The sequence below is a fragment of the Haliaeetus leucocephalus genome, unplaced genomic scaffold, assembly GCF_000737465.1.
Source record: "Haliaeetus leucocephalus isolate CR32 unplaced genomic scaffold, Haliaeetus_leucocephalus-4.0 Scaffold953, whole genome shotgun sequence".
Taxonomy (NCBI): Eukaryota; Metazoa; Chordata; class Aves; order Accipitriformes; family Accipitridae; genus Haliaeetus; species Haliaeetus leucocephalus.
Window position 1 is genome coordinate 523,191 of NW_010973389.1, and position 22,117 is coordinate 545,307.

Here is a 22,117-nt window from a genome sequence, read left to right on the forward strand (position 1 = left end):
ACAAATGAAGAATATATAAACCCCAAAGAGTCTGAAAGCTGTAAACACCATTAAAGAAAGCACCTATTTGGAAAATTAAAGGCAGCAGAATATCACCTCTGAAAAGCATTTCTGCTGAAAAATAAGACCCAGGACACCAGCACAACAGAATAATTTCCATAAACCAAACTATAGGATAGAGAATACATAATTTGGATTACTTCATAGAAACAGCAGATAAATAATTCTGTTATCACATCTTTAATGTAACGAATATAAGTGAGAGAAAACACTAATAAAGAGGCAGTATTTAAAAGAATTTTTAGAACAGAGTGGCTGCCATTAACTGTAACGTTAAACTAACTTAACTGTAATTTACTTACAACTGGCTCACAGTGGTGCCTGGAATATTACAAATTTTTACTGCTTACAGCTCCGTGGAAAGCTTAATGTCTCAGATACTATTATAAAATGACTATAAAATAGGTGATTCTCCTTACTTTATCATTGGTAAATATTATCGAAGCAGATGCATGTATTCACATGGATCTACAGAGGGATCTGGATAGGCTGGATCGATGGGCTGAGGCCAATTGTATGAGATTCAACAAGGCTAAGTGCTGGGTCCTGCACTTGGGTCACAACAACCCCATGCAGCGCTACAGGCTTGGGGAAGAGTGGCTGGAAAGCTGCCTGGCAGAAAAGGACCTGGGGGTGTTGGTCAACAGCTGGCTGAATATGAGCCAGCAGTGTGCCCAGGTGGCCAAGAAGGCCACTAGAATCCTGGTCTGTATCAGAAACACTGTGGCCAACAAGACTAGGGAAGTGATTGTCCCCCTGTACTCAGCACTGGTGAGGCCGCACGTCGAATACTGTGTTCAGTTTTGGGCCCCTCACTACAGGAAAGACATGGAGGTGCTGGAGTGCGTCCAAAGAAGGGCAACAAAGCTGGTGAAGGGTCTAGAGAACAAGTCCTGTGTGGAGCAGCTGAGGGAACTGGGTTTTTTAGCCTGGAGAAAAGGAGGCTGAGGAGAGACCTTATTGCTCTCTACAACTACCTGAAAGGAGGTTGTAGCGAGGTGGGTCTCAGTTTCTTTTCCCAAGTGACAAGCGGTAGGACAAGAGAAAATGGCCTCAAGTTGCACCAGGGGAGGTTTAGATTGGATATTAGGAAACATTTCTTCACTGAAAGGGTTGTCAAGCACTGGAACCCGCTGCCCAGGGAAGTGGTTGAGTGACCATCCCTGAAGGTATTTAGAAGACGTGTAGATGTGGCGCTTAGGGACATGGTTTAGTGGTGGACTCGGCAGTGCTAGGTTAAGAGTTGGACTTGATGATCTTAAAGGTCTTCTCCAACCTAAACCATTCTATGATGCTATGATTCACAAGGAAAACACATTTTGAAATTTCAAATTCAACACAGCTACAGATTCTGAAACCAACTGCTTCTTAGATTGGGTGCAAAAAGTATGCATACCTATACCTCAACTCATAAAAAAGTGACATACCTACACTTCTTAAATCCTGTATCCAGTTTTGCTTCCCTAGTTCAGAATGCTGAAATAAAGGATAAAATTCCCTGGAGGGTTACCAAGATGATTAGAGAGCTGGAGCACATAAGATATTAAAAGAAGTTGAGAGAACAGGGTTTGTTTGGTCTTAAGAAGAGAAGGAAGCCTAAGGAGAAATGTTATTGCTGTCTATTATAGTGGGAGGGTATAGAGAAGATACAGCCAGACTTTTCTTGGAGGAGCACAGTAATACAAAGAGGGGCAATGGACACAAGTTGCAGGACAAGGTGTTATAACAGATCTGAAGAGGTTCCTTACAACCTAAATTATTCTATAATCAATGCAACCTTCCTGCCTTCAGATTACTCCACAGGAAAACCTGGCAGTGCCAGTGGCATTTAATGCAGTATTCAGGCTGCCATGGCAAAATAGACTCAGACATCATGTAAAGACCCAACTTGTATAAACTGATACAGAAAAAAATGCTTTACCTTGCCAAAAAATCTCCCAAATACATGGTTTTTTAATGAGTACCCAAAATCTTGCCCACAATGTTCACTAAGCATCTAGTCCAGCTTAAGCTCTGCTACCAGACTCAAAGACAAAAGTCATTGAAGTTCACAGAGAAACAGTATAGTTGGTATGGTCTAACCATTCCTAATAGCATGGAATTTTGCATCATTGATCTTTGTCTCCTGACTATCTATCAGGCAATTATATAAAATTACTCATTATAGTGCAAATACAAACTGAACATTGTAGCAAACTCATCACCTTGGAGATGAAAAGCAACCAAAATATGCAGTAATAAAATGTCAGAGGCAAAAAAAGAGAGAAAAGTTTAACTCAAGAGTTTGCCTATTTTCAAAGACAAGCCTTTAGACGTCAATGAAAGCAAAGCAGTTGGGAGAGGAGTTGCCAATGTACCCTTTCAGATAAAAGACAAAAGTGTAAGATCCTGAATTTAAAATTCATTGAAAAAATGGCCCAGATAAATGGAAGTACAGACTGCCAAAGTTAAGTTTGACCCTGTAGAATCTATCTACTTAACCAAACCTCCCAACATTTTGCTGAAATCTCACTGTGATTACAAACCTGCTCTTCCATAGGAGTCAGATTGTTAAATGCCTTTGTTGACCCAGGCCTCATTTCCAACAGTCAAATCTTTGTTATTAACAACACATGCATCAGCCAGGACTGAAGCAGCTGACTTCCATTTTCCAGGGCAACTGTTCACATTTGGCAGTTCAAGACATTTTCATTTGCACAATCAAATGAGTTTCAATGGGGGCCTCAGAGCCAATGAACACACAACAATCAGATGCTGTTTAAAAAAAATAAAACCCCAAACCTAATTTTTCACAGTTGACACCTTTATTTCACGTTTCTTTAGCAACAGATTGTGTATGATATAAACTGTTTCATACCAAAACCTGAATGACAGTCAAATGAACTAGTTATTTCCCCAAGGAAGACTTTGGTCTTTCATACTATCTTGATTGTCTAATGTGTAGCTGGGTACCCACAACTGTAACACAGCAAGTTATCTAAAATCTACTGCTAAAAAAGACAATAGATTTTAAAAATGGTTTCTATCCTAAAGTTACTCATGTTTTTTCTCTCTGCTATGCAGCATTCCATATCTGGCATCCTTCTAAAAAGATTTTTAGTAACATATTTGTCAGTTCCTTTGCACATAAATATGGGTGGAAGCGTGCACACAATCATACACAAATTAGCAAATGTTCATCAATAAAAATTATACTAATAAAAAACAAATTTAAATTATTAATGATCACAGATTACTTGTAGCAGTAGCCTTAGTCATATTTTAAGCTTTCTGCTTGATTATTATTGTGGCACTTTATTATTAAAACTAATTACATGCAGTTATTGAGGTTCTTCAATAGTAAGTTACTTCTGCAAACAATTGTTGATGCTAAGAAGCTGCATGGAAATGTAAAGCTCCATCCAACTAAAGTAAAGGAAACCTTTACTGATGTACAAAAGTTCCACAACATGCAATATTCTCATAACTGAAGATTCATAATTATGGTCAAGATGAAGTCATGAAAAGCTGAATAGACAAACAGAAAAGTAAATTTCAGTAATAGTTACTGGTATGCTGTCAGGCCCAGACAACATATCAGATGAGATGACTCAGGTTCTGTCCAATACATAATAATTTCAAAATTCGGACTGGCTACTTAGATGATGAAATACAAAACATTCATAAAATGTACGTATTTGGAAAAGACGTCAGTGTTCACAAAACTAATAAATGAGTGGAAATTATGAAGATCACTTTAGATGAAATTCAATGAAGAAAACTTCCGCGTATCACCCTGGAAGGAATCAACAAATCTATAAATGGAAGTTAGGAATAATTATTCAGTCAGTTATGCTGGACCACATGCAAAAAAGTCATTCAGACACGGGACACCTGCAAAAGAGGTCCAGAATAGTTATCAGAGCAAGCATCATATCTGAAGCTTCGAAGGTATAGCTTTTATTCTATGAGAAACCTTACCTGAAGTATTGCTTCCAGCTTTGGATCCCACATATTGAGAAAAATATAGCTATACCACAGAATAATACCAGCAATATGAGTGAAAGAAAATGCGCTTTGAAAAAAAGTTCGCAATTAGGTTTAAATATAGAAAAGAAAAAACTGAGGAAGGAACACACAGAATACAATTTCAAAAATGTAAGAAAACATTGCAAATAGGACAGGCTTCATATCAACCACAGAAACTAATGCTGAACTAAGGAAAAAATGTCTAACTATTAGAAAAGTTAAAAATGGAGCATGGTATTTAAGGTGGCACTGGAAGCCTCATTTTTTAAAGGCTGTTAAAAGCCAGGTTTGCAGTATTTTCAAGAAAATGACTAAAAATGTTACAGTTCTTATTTCACTGGAATAGTAATTCTTTCACAGTACATTAGAAAATTTCTCTGGCTGCAATCAAACCTGGGGAGAGCAGGAGACAGGGAGAGGAAAAGGAGTTTATAATCACAGAATCATAAAATGGTTTGGGATGGAAGGGACTTGAAAGATCATCTAGTTCCAACCTCCCTGCCATGGGCAGGGACACCTTCCACTGGACCAGGTTGCTCAAAGCCCCATCCAGCCTGGCCTTGAACACTGCCAGGGATGGGGCATCCACAGCCTCTCTGGGCAAACTGTTCCAGGGCCTCACCACCCTCACAGTAAAGAACTTCTGCCTTACATCTAGTCTAAACCTACCCCCTTTCAGTTAAAGCCATTTAAAGCTATAGTGATAGTCACTACATGCCCCTGTAAAAAGTCCCTCTCCAGCTTGCTTGTAGGCCCCCCCTTTTGGAAGGCTGCTAGAAGGTTGTCCTGGAGCCTTCTTTTCTCCAGGCCGAACCTCAACTCTCCCAGCCTGTCTTCACAGGAGAAGTGCTCCAGCCCTCTGATCATCATGAGTTTAGTTTTTAGCAGTCATTCCCTCACCCAGCCCACTGCATGGCTGAACAAATCACAGAATAATTTATATTGAAACGCAATTCTGGAGTTACTGTCCAAGCCTGTGCTTAAAGCATGGAAAATATTGAAATTGCATCGGGCCTCATCCAGAATTTTTCAGTATCTTTAAAGACATCAATTTTACAGCACTTTTGGACAACCTGTTCCACTATCTGACCACCCTCCTTGTGAAAACAATTTCTCCTAGTACCTAACCGGAATTTACCTGGCTGCAACTTGCTACAGTCACCTCGTGATATGCCTTGCTTGAAGAGTCAGATGTACCTTGTTGACTGCTGCAACTCTTGGGCTTTGAGAAGGTTGCCCCTAGAGGTCCATTAGCTCTCCTGGACTGCTCTGCTCCTGAGGGCAGCCTCCTGTGCAATCCTGCCTAGCAGTTCCCCAAAGTCTCCTCTCCTAAAGTCCAGAGTCATTATCCTGCTACTTGCCTTCCTCACTTGCCTTGGGATATTAAACTCCATCATCTCGGGATGACTGTAGTCAAAGTTGACATTAAACCTCACCCCTCTAACTGGATCTTCATTATTTTCAAGTAGCAGAACCCACACAGCACATGCCAAATCAAGCCATCCAGCACCTGTACACAAAAAGTATCCTTAAAGTACTCCAGAAATCTCCTAATCCGCATTTGGAAGAGCTCTTTCAGTTGTTAAAGGAAGAGTCCATCCAGCTTCGCTTCTTGATTGAATGGTCTGTAACAAATGCACGCTGCATCACCCTGTTGGACAACTCTTCTTGACCCAAAAGCTTCCAATTGACCATCACTCATTTCCTAACAATTCCCTGTGCACTTCATCATCTCTGCCCAACCTTCCTAAAAAACCCATCCCCACCTGTCAGTGCACCCTGTTCACACAAACTACCCACTATGTCTCTGAAATCCCAGTGACACCAGAGCTCTGCAACTGCACACTGACCTCTAATTCCTCCTCTGCATGCTTTTGCAAGTTCAGGTGCAAGCATCTGACATGGGCTCTTGATCACACCTCAGGGTAGATTCGGTGATCCTCACCCATCACTTCCTCCTGCCCATGCTTCCCCCTTCTTGCACTGCTCTACAGGCTTTGGCGTCCATCCTGCAAGGTACCAAGTCTAAAGCTAGACTCATTAAACTAGCAAGTCTGCTGGTAAAGATGTTCTTACCTCAGTTCATCAGGAGGGTGACAAGAGGCACCCGGAGCTAGAGGACAGGGAAAGACTGTTCATTAAGCAGCAGCAAGAGCTACAACAAACTGAAGCATAAGTAACTTCTTGATGCTACCCCTAGCTGAACCTTTCTGTGCTTCCCATGAAAAAATCTCTTCTGCCATCTGAACATTGATAAATCTTTGTTTATTCTTCTAAAAATGAGGATCACCCACAGGTGACCAAATTCTCTGAAATAATTCTGAACATATTTGAATTTCTGAAGGTAAAATGTAGATGGCACAAATCAATGGAATACTCTGAAGACTAATAATCTACGGTGGGTCTAACACAGAGTGGGTAAAGACCACAGAGAGAAGTTTAACCTGCCCTTCATCTTCCACATAGGGAACATGACATTTCCTAACTCAAGATGTTGAAGAATTCAGGCACAAAGTATCAGTAAAAAGATGAACATCTTAGAGCACTCAGCAAGAGACATAGCACTCTACAAACTTCAAAGTACACTTAGGACAGATGCCTTGATCCACAAGTCAAAATACACAGAAGGTCCCTGAAGAAAATACAAATTTCTTTTTACAATATTTAGAGAATATGAAGAGAAGTATAATTTGAAAACATTAGCCACGTTAATATTACATGTGCTCCGTCTGTTCAAATCCTGTGTTAAAACAAACCCCAGTTGTTAAGCTGATACCAGATGCCATCTAACAGATGCTAAAAAACAAGACAGCATGTTCTTAATTTAAATTATCTCAATACAACTATAATCTCAAAGATACACTAAATTACATTACTTCAGAATTTTTCTTAATTGAAAGGGCATGGCAGTAAGCTTTCTCATAAAAAGGTCTATTTTCCTAATAATTTTCATTCTATCAAAAATGTACAAAGGTTGAATTGAATAATATGCTGTGTTGTCTTTACCTTCTCCCTTCAGCCCTTCAAAATTATATGAAAATCGATCAAGTTTTACAATGCTTTCACAAATGAAGCACTGAAAAATCTCATCACTTGAAACCCTGAATATTTCAATGGATAAAGCCATGGAAAATGGACTTTCCATACTGGAAAATACTTTTGGTTCTCCTCAAGACATACAGATGCAGCCTGAAATCCTCATCCTTTGTGAACTATTTTTGGCCCTCACATGAGTTGCATATAACTAACTTTTCACTGCAGTCAATGTAATCCACACACTTAAAATTTGAAGCCTTTGTTTATGTGATGGTTTCATATGGTATAAACCAACACGGTAAGAATTTAAGGAACTGCAAGCTAAATAATATAGCCCTTCCCTTGTAAACAACATAAGATTACTTACAACAAAATTGTCTGAATGGTGTTCCTTAAAACATACATTCCTCTTCTCAGGCATACACTTAGCAGAGAAAGGTTAGCTGGAGAGTTCAAAGTCATTCAAAGATGGCAGATACCAAAGAGATCACCTGGTCTTACCATTCAAAAGACTTTTGCAAAAATGCCTTCCCTAATAAGAAACAGAAGCAACTATATCCTTTTGTATTTTTGCAAATACTTTTTATCTCTTGGCTGCATTTAGGTTGGCTTCAGACAGAAAACAAGTCCTATGCAGTTAAGACATCCATCCATTTCTCCATGTGTCTGCCCATCAGTAGGTCTGAAATAAACTCTGCTGGTCAATGTCAAAGTACTCTGGTGGGAAGACAGACGTCTCAGAAATGAAGTTTCTCAAACTTAGCAGAAGTGAGAGGAGAAATTTTTGTTTACTGGTTCACATCTAAATGTAGCTGTAAGAAATAAAAGGATGAGAAAGACTGACTCTGCTTGGGATGAAATCTGGAAAACAATGTACACGTTTCTTGAAGAATTTTTAAGCACATGTGCAAACTGTTGCCTTTCATTAAAATGGTTGTAGTTCTAGGAACACAGAGAACATGCATAACAATATTTAAAAACAGAGAAACTAATACTTGCACTACATTTAACACACAGAATTCATGCATTGTTCTATTGGTTTTCTAAGGTACTGACTTACATGTCAGCCACAATAGTTTTGGTATCAAAGTTGGGTTTAAATACAGAACGCAGAGTGGATGTAAACAGTGTTGCTCAGCAACAGAAATGAATGAGGATGTATTTTTACACCCTGACAAAATTATTACAACTACGCATTGAATTCCAGTGTAAGAATTCAACTATGCTATGAAAGAATATAAATATCTTTCCATAACACAGAAATTTTCTAAGTGAGTTCTGGTTAAATATTGACATTTTTGCATAAACGGAACTCTTTCTGAAATGTTGCTTAGGGAGCCTGGATGGAACCAGGCACTAGGAATCTCACTTATGTCTCAAGTCTTGCCTTTGACAAATCCTGTGCAGCTAATTTAATAATTAGTAAAGAAAAATCATTTCAGATCACTAGATAAAAGTACAAATAAAAGCACAAAAAGATAAACCACAATTTGATTGCCACTCTTCCCTTATTTTCTGCCACCCACTATCACGCAAATTTGAGGATGATCTGAGAGATGCCGAGTACCAACAGACGGCTTGGGGGGCTGTTGGCTGCACAGAACGTTTCCCTGATGAAAATCAGGAAAAAGTGTATTTTTGACAAGCCAAGCCAAGATTTTTTATGGAAATCATGAAATTTACAATCACACCATTGGTTTATTTTAATTCTAAATTGAATGTAATTTCTTTTAATAATCATAAGGCAGTACTTCACTGCATTTAGAATGATTATGGGAATTTTATGTTTAGAATGACTAAGCCATCACACATGTCTTTTCTAAGCCTTAAAAAGGCTACCCAAGATTGGATATATTACTAAATCTGTATAGAGGACTTGGAAATAAATTATTCTAATATGTTCTCAAATTTAATTAAATATATGAAAACACTCTAAATCCAGCTTCATGTATTTCTTCATGATTCAGTTACTCGGTGTGGGGGAGAACAGAAAAATCTGACCCTATAAAACTACTAATCACCAATCCTAACTATACTTCCTCAGTTCCCTAAAAGTTGGGAAAAACACACAGGGTTTGTGGCAGGCTCAATGACTCAGAAAAAGCCATAATAGTAAGACCCAAGCATCATCTAAATAATATACAGCACAATTAACCTTAAACAGTCTATAATTATGATAAGCTTCATAGTTCTAATTACTTTTCTTTTCAGTAACACTGCTATAAAGTGAGTTGAATTATAAAATAAAATGTGTCACAGGGTATCTATTTATATATTTTTAAAGCAAGTATTTATGAAAGGATATAATTTTCCAGCAAATATCCAGCTTGCTGTTAATCTCCAGACCTTTTGCTTGTTGCCTTTCTTCTTCCAGCTGCTTTGCATTCGCAAACTGTGTCCCATCGGTAGGGGATTCTGGGAAGCTCTCAAAATTGAACTTGTCAACTTGGATAGCCATACTGTAGCAAAGGGAAAAGAATGAGAAGAAAATCCAGGATTTTTACTATAACAACTTATTACTTCTGCAGAAAATGCAGACCACTGTGAAACCAAGCACTACAATATTAGTATATTTGTCTCAGTGGCATCTACTCTGTATACTAATGATATATAAGCCATATGATTTATGCTACTAAAAACAAAAGTCTAAGCCTACTGAAGATGTTAAGATTTCTTACAAATCATCAATCAACATCTTAATGCCTTTGTGAGTGGTACACAAGACATCTGTTTTGCAGTTGCAACCAGTTGACCTTACTGTGGTTCTGCAGAGGTTCATCTACCTTCATTCTTGGTTTGTAAAAGCTCCTGGTGTGCTTAAGACTTGCTGAAAAAAGGCAACAAGACTGGGCCAAATGCTGATGAGCATACTATTTAAAGTAGTTTATTAATCCCAACCTATACACAAGTGAAGCAAAATATTATATACAAAACTGCTTCTGATGTGAACAGTAACACACTTAGAAAGCCATGTGCACTGCCTTGGTTTTACAAGCCAACTTTCTAAATTTTCCTTTAAAAATTTCCTTACAAACCTCAGGAAGGAAAGACAAAATAACCACAGTACTAGGGCCTAAATGTGGTCCTTGTCTTTTTCTTTAAGAAGATCTTCCATCTTGCTTAATGTATCTTCATGAATTACAGGAAATATTATTTCAATATCATAGTATAATTCATTGGCAGTAAATGGTTAAATAATTGCTTTATTAAATGTACAGTAAGGCATAAAAGCAAATTAAATATATTACATTATAATGCATACTAAATACTTATATGTTAAACTAGAATCACTAATCTAATATGAAAGGGAATTCAGACCAGCTCACATCACATGAAATGTGGTTATAGCAGATCTAATATACTGTGCTGCCAAAACAGCTTTAATTTCCTGAATCGTCTGAAATAGAAAAATAATTAGGGAAGAACTAAAATATATTGCTCTTGAGATGACTTTGCACGTAACAGAAGACCAAGAAACAGCTTTGAAAACCATTCATGATTAAATGCAACTACAATCTAAGAAGTGATATAGGAAGGGCATTTCACAGAAACACCAGATTACTATTATTCCTTTATCTATTTCTACACATAAAGAGGGAAACATTCTATAAATGTTGCCAAAAGGAAAACAGCAGTAACAAAAGTCAAGAAAAAAGGGCTTTGAAATCCCCCCAGACCAGAAGAGATTTTCTATAATTAGCATTAATTTAAGAGAATCTTGACCCTAAAAGAAACTGGGAGAAAATACACGGCAATTATAAAGACAAGGAATAATCTAGAGCTTGTGAAGTTTATTGTGGAAAGATGAATTCAAATAGGCCCATCATGCTTCACCCTGAGCAAAACCTGACATCTCAGGAGAAGCTGTTAATGTTCCACGACTACCTTCACCATTAAAAAGTACAAATACAGCACTGAGACAAAGGTGGCAGAATTATTGTTTCTATAAGCTACCTTTTATGCAGACTGTATCTTTGCTGATATTCACATTTAAAAATTAAAAAAAGGCAGAGGAATTAATCTATTCCTCTCTAAGGGGTGTTTTTGTTTTGGCTATTTTTTCCGACAGCAAGAGATCATTAAGAGTTCTTCATTTGTATGCAAAGACCATCAAGTGCTGGGCATATAGAAAAAGCTAAAATGAGCAACAAAAGTGTATCACAGTAACTGCAGGAATCAAACCAGAAATAAATAATGTAATGAAAAACACCTAGATACAATCTGTAGTATGGATTTAAAAAGAAATATTAGGCCTGAAACTATGACTAACAACATCAATTCTTACTGGCATTGAAGTATGATTTGATTCTGCAAATGCAGGTTGAGTTTCCTGGATTTTGCATAGGCAATGCATGTGAAAGACAGAGACGCAACTGGAACATTAAGAAATCATTTTTGCCTTTGTTTCCGAGATCACTTCATCACTCTGTGGTACCTGAGCAGATGCAAACCCGGTACTTGATTTCTATTATATAGACAGTACTGCTTAAATTTTCATATAAATACTCACACTTAGATACCTGTAGTCATATTTTGACAACAAACTATCTTAGTTTCTGACCAGTCAAACATATTTAGAGTCTGTCTCCCAACAGACCTGGAAAACAACTCTCATCTAATTGTTGTGCCACACTTTTCTAAAAGTGAAATATATTAGAAAAACATTCCTGCCTAACAATATTTCATATGTAACTGAGGGCATTCAGATTGCATTCTTCTGTTAATGGATCATTACTGGCAATATGGTAATTTTTTTTCTGGAAATTAAATATGCATGTAAGCACTTTTTCCCCAACAGCCTACAATAAATCCACATCAGCTTCAGGAATACAGCCGAGATTACTCTTAACAATGTTTCATTGTACAGGTCTGCTTGAAATAACTTTTATTAAGCTCTAAGGTATGGAAAACTTTAGTAAATAGGGCTCCTAGCACTCAGAACCTCTACTAATTTTTCAAATTTTTTAACCATGTTTTTATTTATACTGTGTATGCTGTATTCAGCACAGTGACACCTTATGTCACATGAGAAGACAGAGCACCCCAACAACATACTTGCCAGCTAGAAAGTGAAGAGGTCTGAGTAAAAGAGAATTACGGAGAGAAAAATATCACACAAAATAATATTATGAATACAGCTATAAGCAGAATATAGGAAAGCAACACAGAGATAAAATTAAATTTTTCAAGACTATAGTTACACTCAAAGTAAAGCATGACAAAATTAAATCCTAGCTCTTTTTCTTAAACATAGATGCCTTTTATCACCAGTATTCTGCTTCCTCTTGTGCTAAAAATATTCGTATCGAGTTTTGTCTCTGCATTTTTTATCAATAATGTTGCTTCAGTATTTATTCCTCAGCCTATGGAATGAGTAGTAAATTGGAAGGCTTTACACAAAAATCAAAACAAAAAATAAATACCGTAACCTAAATCAGTCACTCATCCTTAAAAATGTACCCCTACACAAACACAGTTTCTTCGCTTCACTTTTAATATGAAGTTTTCTCCCATCTCAAAAGATGCATTTCACCAGTGAGGTGTTAATAAATGGATGAACAATTCCTGAAGCCGGTTGACTGAAGGAGAAAATGGATAAGCTGGACATCGGGTGACAATCACCAACCAAAAGAAGGATTTTTGAGGTTTTAACTGATCTGTAGAGAACACACGGGCTTCACCCTCAAAGAAGCAGAAGACAGTGAAAGGCAACCTCTTGACCATCGCCCAACTTTGCCACTGTGCTGTGCATCAAAATAATGAAACTAAAATGTATTTTAGCTGTAAAAGTCTTTCTCCACTTAAATTACTGTAGTAATCTACAGTTACTTTGCAACCTATGTTTCTTGTCAAGAGTTCTCTGCACCTCTTTTCTCCTCAAATTTGTTCTTGTTTGTTGTGATATACAAGAATCTATAGAATCTATATAGAAAGCAGTAAAAAAAGGCAATTCAGATTGAAACAGGCATTCAATTTATTACAAACAGCTAGGATAATGATGGCTCACGCTGTGCAAGGGTAACTGTATACACGGTACCTTGCCCTTCACAGTAGTTACATATCAGGGAAAACATAAAAGATCTTAAACCACAGAAGTTTAAACATATACTTGCTTCAGGAAAAGGGACTAGAATTTCATTTTAACTTTCTTTGCCTCATGGGTAGCTATCCAAATTTCCTATGAGGAGACTTTTCAATAAATCATGAGATATTTGTATAAAAACACTGCATTATGCAAAAATATTTAATAGCCAATCCTGCAAATGCAAAACAGGTTTTGTTTCTCTCTGGCTAACCTTGCTTGTGCGGGAGGAGGGATAAAGTAACAACAGTTTTCATGAATAATGAAACAGTCTTGTTTTGAAACTACTGGGTTTTGTCATGAAACGAGCCCAAGCCGTTGTGACAGCTACTCAGACAACCAAGCATTGTCACAGGGATGCAAATTATTCAAATACAAATTAAGTGAATGAAGAGGGAAAGGTCAGCTCATTGGCAATGCTGATGATATGTCTGCACCGTAGAATCTCACGTCACCTGTCAGGATGACTTGCAGGGAAAAAAAATGACAAACCTTCTGATGGTGCAGCAGATGTTTCAATGACAGTTATCTAAAGTCCTATTAAAGTAACAGTCCAGAATTATTAAAGACATCAGATAGTTCATTTCACCACTTCTCATAAAATGAGTTTCAACTTTATTGGAAATAGTACTCTGTCCTGACAACAAAATGCACAACAGAAAGGACTTTGTATCAAGAAAAAAAACTTCCTGTAAATGGCATCACGACTACTCCTGAGCCAGTGCTTTGCACATCCCTCTTTACTGAAGCAGTGTCAGTTAAAATTAAGCAACACCGACAGTTTCACAGAAGTGGCAAGCAGCAGATAAAATTCATAGGTGAAAAATTCAGTAAGGGAGTATTGCCTGTAGTGCTATAAACTCTTGCCCTTGTTCCTGGCAGGAGAGCGGGCACGTCCCAGGCATACCCTATTCCCCAGTGATGTATCTTGGCTCTTTTGATGTCCTCATCTCTTACAAGAGAATGAATCTATAAAGCAAAATTAAATATGTCACACTCTCCGAATAAAACAGGGTTAAAAGCAGGCATGGTATTAAAAGAAAAGCAGCAATCTGGTTAACATAACTAGATTTCATCTTTCATTAAGTAAATAAAATACTGCTGCTTAGGCTGGAAGAATAAAATCTAGAGATAGCCCTTATTCAATTATCTTTAGGAAGAAACGATATAACGGGAACCCAAAACCTCTTCCTCATGGCTAACTACCTATTTAAATGCTATCATCCACAGATGAGTTTGCAAGCTGTTTCCATAATGAAGCCAAAAGGAGGCAGTTGGAGACTTTATTCAATACTATGCTTCTTGTTCATCCTCCTTTCTTATATAAAGTAGACAGTAGGGACACAGAGCCAGACCATATTACTACTACTTATGCAAAATGCTTATTTATATGAATAATCCCTGTATAGTCAATGACACTAAGTTTCAGAAAAAGCTAGAAGTGAGGATGATACTCTTTTTCTCACTTTCATGAGGAAAAAAAAATATGCATAAAGACAAGCTTACTTTAAAAAAAGAAACCTCACCTGACTGCCATTGTGCAATCTCAGTAATAAAGTTTTTATAACATCATGTTTCCGGTACACATAATTCCACCCTAAATACAAGTTCTGCAGCTGATATAAAAAATGGTCATGACACCCCAGTATATAATAATTTATAGGCAAAGAGAGACCTCAAGAATCAAATCTCTTATGAGATGAATACATATGTATCACTAGATGAAAATGAGAAAGTAAGGTAATGCAAATTAACATATACCTTGTGTTTACTTCTAATTATTTCCCTGTTTTAGAAGTGCAATCTATATTTCGTTCACTACTATAAAATGCAACTGTAAAAATAAGTAGCTCAAGCAACCCATAAGTAATGATCTCTCCTCCTGGCCTAAAACTGACTTCATAAAGAAAAAGGATTGCTTTAATATCTGAACTATGCAGAGCAAAAGATAAATTTTTCCATTAGTCTTGGAAAGGTCAATTAAATTAAAAAATTTGCATTTAGAACTTAATTATTTATTTAAAATAATTGAAGAGGAGATAAAAGTCAAACTATAGTGCTGAAGTCTGTAAAATTCAACAGCTTATACTTATCTGATCCACAACATTTCAGATGATAAAAAGTTAAACTAGGAAAGAACAGTTCCACTCTATATAACGTAATATTTGAAAATGGAACAGTGTTAAGAGATAGTTAGCTACATAAATCTTCTCTTTAAATGAGATTATACTATGCATGCTCAAAATCTAGCTTTTTAATTCCTAACTCCAAATCTGAAAGTCATAAACTGGAAATGAAGAGACATAACAATTAACTTCAACTTGCATCTTTTTTCACTTGCCCATTTAAATAATTTGGACTTCTATGGCAATCACCATGCAGCAAAACTGTTAGCTGCTTAATGAAATAAGAAATTTAAAATAATAATAATAATAATGGTAATAGCCTACTCTATAAATATACCAATTCCTATAGGGGGCTTAAGAGACTAATAATCAATAGTCATTCACTCCATCGGGAAACCTAGAAAAGCGTAAACATGATAATATTTGAAGATGGAGTTGAATATCCTCCCTTTATTTATCACATCTGAACTATGAAAGGATTGTAATCCTGTCATTATCCAAAATAATGCCATGCTGTACCTCCTACCTCTCCCTCAGTGGAATATTAATAATCAGGGAAATAAATCTCAAAAGATATATGTTCATATTCAGTCGCTCATTTGTACAATTCAGTATAGCCTTTATATAGCAGGAAGTTCAAAAGAAAACATATGTAAATTAAAAACATGGAACTTTGTGCCAGATATAACGAACAAGACTAAAAAAATTCATTCTAGAGTCATGACTAGTTATCATTCCAGCTCTCTCAATCTTCTCAGGAAAAGATTGAGAAGATTGCCCACCCCAAAATATAAAGAGAAGAAATAGAGTGGAATAAGACAAGCATCTCTGTTATGTTCAGAGCATCTTTTCCAGGTAGCCTCAAGTGGAGGAACCAGGTACTCACCTGCTGCAACCCTTATAGAATCATAGAATCATTTAGGTTGGAAAAGACCTTTAAGATCATCAAGTCCAACCATCAACCATGCCCACTAAACCACGTCCTGAAGTGCTTTGTCTACGTGCTTTTTGAATACCTCCAGGGATGGTGACTCAACCACTTCCCTGGGCAGCCTGTTCCAATGCCTGACAACCCTCTCAGTAAAGAATTTTTTGCTAATATCCAATCTAAACCTCCCCTGCCGCAATTTCAGGCCATTTCCTCCATTCCTATCACCAGCCACCTGACAGAAGAGACCAGCACCCACCTCACCACAACCCCCTTTCAGGTAGTTGTAGAGAGCGATCAGGTCTCCCCTCAGCCTCCTTTTCTCCAGACTAAAAAACCCCAGCTCCCTCAGCCGCTCCTCAAAGGACTTGTTCTCTAGACCCTTCACCAGCTTCATTGCTCTTTGGACACGCTCCAGCACCTCCATGTCTTTCCTGTAGCGAGGGGCCCAAAACTGAACACAGTATCTTCCTTCTGACTCTGCACACACCTAGCATTAAGGAACAGGGGACAAAACCACCACGTGTCTCCGCTTTTGGAACACCCCAAAGAAACCAGGAACATTGGTAAGGAGCACTGTGATCAGGAATTACCACAAGATCACTTCAGAGCATGGTCTCTGTCCTGTCCCAACACTGATGGTTGTTGCTGGTCCCAGGGCACAGTGGTATGGTACGAGAGGAGTTGAGTCTGTATAAGACCTGTGTAGTCTGTGTAGGACACGAAGACACTCACAGGGGTCTCACAGTCTCTTGAACATGATAAACCGGGAGCATCAACTCATTTTCTCTTTAGAGAAAAGTCTTAAAACCCCCCAGTAAATCATGCAACTGATGGCAATGCTCCTCTTCTAAAGGAATATGACCATAACATATTGCACACACCTGAAAAGTTATCTTCAGAGAAGATACTAAGATCCTAGTCAAAACCAAACTCAGAGTGCTCAAAACAAAACAGAGTGCTCAAAACATCAGAACAGCCTATACAACTGAGAAATCAGTCATACATGAAGCAGTCCACCTCAGTGATTACACAAGAGGAAATGAAGTGATACAGAGCTTTACATACAACTTTTTCATAAAGGAACTGATTCAAACATTCTTTGGGTAAAATGATAGGATGCAGGAATGCTCAGTGTGCAAGTGTACACATTTCACCATGGACTGTCACTTCAAGATATAATCAGACTTTACAGTCACAGTGAATTATTAATTTACAATCTACTTGCTTGTCTTCTTTTTTACATACAAAGATAGCATTTGGCCTTTTCCCAGAGCACTGCAGTAGATACAGATTCACCTCGAGATGATTTACTGTGATAACCAAATTCTTTTCCAAGTCACTGTTTTGCCAAACAATTTCCCTTCCTAGATGTATACTTCAGCCTACCTGTATACTTCTATCACATGTGTGACCTTCACATTTCCAGGATTTCTTAAAAATGTAACAGCTGTTCAGAGTGCTCCTTGCTTGGTTCCTTGAATAGTCTTGTATTCAAGTTAGCCCAGTCCACGGACTTTAAAACGTTTATTTTGCCACAGCCTCGTTGATTCTTTTGGTATATAAAGGAGTTATTCAGATTTTATTACAGATTCTCAAGTCCCAGAAGCAAATTTTGTGAGTGACATCATACTTAAACTAGCCTGCCAACAACCAAAGTTAGGAGACAGTCAGGACATAATCAGTTTAAGAAACCAAAGCACCAGTACAACAGCAAACATCGCCAACCATAGCAACGTGGTCCATGAGTTTTGACCTACAGAGCTTATTTTGTAACTAGTACCAGGAATAACATTCACAAATATGAGTGGGGGCACAAGAAGCTTTAATCATGCTCCCTAAATCTTAGCTCCCAGTAAGTAAGCTTCACCTGAGGAGGCATACAGGTTCCATAGCAGCCAACTGCTCAGCACTATTAATAAATATTATGTACATCTCACTCACACACACACATACACAAAGTTTTCACCTAAACGGTATTTTTCCCAAAAACATTGTATGCATGAGAAGTTTATTTAATGCTTCCTCCGCCAATAACACCTAAATGTGTGCTTAGAAGCAAGCTCAGAAACAAGCTGTTTTCAGAAAACAAACTCTCCCATTGGGCAGTGCAGCAGGCTGAAAGACCACATTGGTCTTACCAAGTCTCATCAACAGTTCTATCCTTAATGAACATTAATGTGATAGCCTCAAAGTACTTCCCCTCTTCCCAGGAAATAATGGTTAACAAGACAAGGTGTTGCTTCTATTGCTAATTATACTCAGCCTTTAGCAGTCCTGGATCTAATTTCAGCAATATTGCAGAGCTATGATTGTCTTCACTTGTATCTCATCATGTTTATATTGATTTACCTTTGCACACTTTGCCCCACATACTGCTGTGTTGCATTAGTGGTCTGATTTGCCTTATTAATATATCAGAAAATTAGCACAGCTCTAAAATACCTTGTTATTTTAGCCCAAAACTTCCCAACTGGAAATCACCGTATCTTACCAAATCACTGCCCTGCCAGTTGCCCTCTTATTCAGCGCGCCACGAGCTTGAGCGCCCATGGGAAAGGGCAGTGAAGCCGAATGGCCACGAGCCTCAGATCTGAACATTACAGCTAGACATTCAGTATTTATTTCATTATTAAAATGGAAAAATACACATTTTGGAGCAGTTGCCTGCCATATTAACCTACCGCAGTCAATTAGGGTGGTAGAGACCACACATTACATGTGGAGAATTGATTGTCCAGCCCTGTTTGCACGCCTGCCTAATGTCTGGGCAGTGACACAACCATCGTCAAAGAACTAAAGCAAATTAAAAAAAAAACATTAAAATCAAACTAGATCAAAGGGCATTTTGCTCTTCTTTCCTATGGTTCAGAAATAGTTTGAACATAGTAGTTTGAATTTTAGAAAGGAAAAAATTCACCTGTGAGCAAAGTCATGCTTGGGAAGCTTTTGCAGAATATGCAACTACTGTAAAGGAACTCAGAGGTAAAAACAGGATTTTTGGTACCACTAATAAAACAACATTTCTTATTATTTTCAAATACACAAATTTCTTACATGAGAATAGATTTCTTCACTACATTTGGAGGAAGTGGAGGGAAGGGGGTTTACAAATACTAGAAGTTATGAGCAGTGAACTAATGGTTTCTTGAGGTAAAAATACTTTGGTTTTGATAGACTTCCAGAGCATGATGGCAAGCACAAAGCCCCCAGCTGAGGAACAATTTAAAACAAACCCCTGAAATTATGACCTTTCAATCAGAAGTTCACACTGATGGTATCATTTTAAGTATGCTACTAAACTTTTTCAAAATTTTCATGATTTTTAAGAGAAAGTATTGTTCCTAAAATGAGGAATATCCTATCAGGACTAAGGAGTTGCATAATTTTTTCATCTAAGTATTTCACTCAAGTTTACTTGAAATAATGCTTTAAAAATGCCTAGCTTTAAAAATATATATTTTTAGATTAATCGTTTCAGTGCTTCATAAACTGACAAACAATTATTACAAGTAAAAAATGAACTTGATATTATTTAGAAGGTTAGGGTTTTAAAATATGTAAATGTTGAAGGTGGGGGGGGGGTTCGGCATTTCTTTTTAACCTAGAAATTTAAAAAATCTTTTCATTCATCTAAATCTATATTTTATGGACTAAGAAAAAATTTTAATCAAAATTCTGTGAATCTCTGTTTCTTTGTAGTATTCCTTTATAGATATAAAAGCTCAGAAGATGATGCTATCTAAATTTCTGCAAGACAATTTTCCTCTAAAAAAATGCAAACTGCAAGGTACATTTCAAAGGTACCAAAATAGAAAACAATGACTTGAGATCTCTTTTATGAAAATTACATATACTTTCTGCTCATGGACTAGATTTTGCTGACTATAATAAAAACATACGTAGGCATATCTAGATTTAGGCATACAATTCAAACTGAATCCCAGGTTAGGAATCAGTCTTATTCTCCACCTTTAGTGGGGGAAAAATCAATATATTTTCACTTGCAGCTTATGAGAGAGTTGAAATTCACTCATATATGGATCACCAACTTTTTTTTTTAAAACCATCCTGTCCCACCTGGTTCCCAGTTCCTGCAAAGAAGCCAAAACCCCCAAAGAAACACATAAAGGGGCACACACATTCATACACACACAGTGTTAGGCCAATTTGACAGTTAAAAAAAAAAAAATTCTTTCCCATTTACAAAGCACAATTTAACATAGCAAATCCCAGAGTCAGATTATCCCAAAATGATCAGCTAGTACTACCAGACAAATTGTACCCCAGAATTGTGTAGTAGTTTTATAAACATTCCCATCCACAGGTGAGAAGCCCCCATGCTTCCGATGTGCTAATTTGCTCTGAGTTATTCAAGTATACAGGTATAAATGGATTATAGGGTTAATATTAAAACTGGAAGCATATATTATTAAAATTGGGTTTATAAATCCTATACTAAGGAAATAATACTGTAAATATACTAAGCAAAGATTACACAATCTGCTTTGTTCTGAAACTAAGCTTTTTATACAAAAGATTTCCTTTTATATTGCTTACTATTCTCCATTTCTCTTTTTCCATACAACTGAAAAAGAGACGCCATCAAGCACTAAATCAAGGAATAAAGCTGCAGAGATTTTTTTACTCCCATTTATTCCCATTGAGCCTCCCTCAGGGATACACAAATTGGAAATTGCTAAATTATCATCTAATAGGCAGAAACAACGTAGGCGAGACCAATTAAGTAAAAGGCAGAAAGTTGTATTACACATGTAATTAAATGAAATTCTTTGACTATACTACATTAGAATCATTTTCCAAAAAGGACAAAACTTGACTTTAATCAGCACATGACACATTGCACGACATGTCACTAAAACTGCACATTAATAAGAGTTTTGATATTACTAAAAAGAGCAGTTTTCTTAATTGTAAATCAAGTTACTTCCAGGTGGTAGGAAACGGGCTAAATAGCAGCATTCCTTCCTAAATACACACGACTCTAATGATGCATAATTGAGTAAAAAGTCATAAAAGAGTAGTTTTCTTTTTTTTTTTTAGCAGTGTCCTGGTTTCCACAACAAGCAGTAATATCCTCCAAATAGGTACCCACATTTTTCCAGTTGGACTGTTCTCTTACAGAAATCCATACACTACCGTAGTACATAGGAAATCACTAAATCAAATCACCACCTTAATTGCCAACTGTAACATGAGCGACAATAAGTAAGGATAATTCTGGCTTGTTATCATATACATCATCAAAAAGAATAATGCAGTGGCGGGGGGGAAATGCAGTGCAAACAATTCTCATTTACAAGCTTTCAGGCTCTTCATCTCTAACCATTCTCAGCATTGAGGCAAAACTATTGCTCATTGCAGGCACCAGCTCATGAGGGCCTGGAGTCCTGTCCTCATGCCACCGCATGGGCATTTTGGTCCAGTCCTTGGCAGCTATTTTGGGAGCTGGAACACAGGCAGGGATCAAAACATACTCCATAAGGCAGATGCAAGTGACTCTCCAAGGACACAGAAGCCATAGGAGGAGGAGAAGCAACACCTCTCCCCATGGTGCTTTTTTACACTTCCCTTCTGAAAATTGTCTAAACCAGTCAAAATGTACCTTCATCCCATTTTGAGAACAATACCATAGCATTTAAACCAGTAACTGTTCATCTAGCTGATAATGAGAATATCAGATATAGATTAACAGCTTTAAGCAAAAATTGCCTTTTGGAATTAAATTAATTATGCAATTGTTCAGCAAACAAAGGGGGCAAACAGTTTCACAAACCTGGGACAACCTGTTGCCCTGGTTTCAGCTGGGATAGAGTTATTGTCTTCCTAGTAGCTGGTATAGTGCTATGGTTTTGA

General features: G+C 37.3%; 1 protein-coding gene across 1 annotated transcript in view; it reads right to left on the minus strand.

The window, feature by feature from the left end:
* TRAPPC9 (trafficking protein particle complex 9) overlaps nt 1–22,117 on the minus strand; it is a 517,140-nt gene that overhangs the window by 259,125 nt on the left and 235,898 nt on the right. The window contains exon 19 of the mRNA XM_010584242.1: nt 9,410–9,563. Coding sequence (XP_010582544.1) covers nt 9,410–9,563 — 154 coding nt within the window. The remainder of the gene's footprint in view (nt 1–9,409; nt 9,564–22,117) is intronic.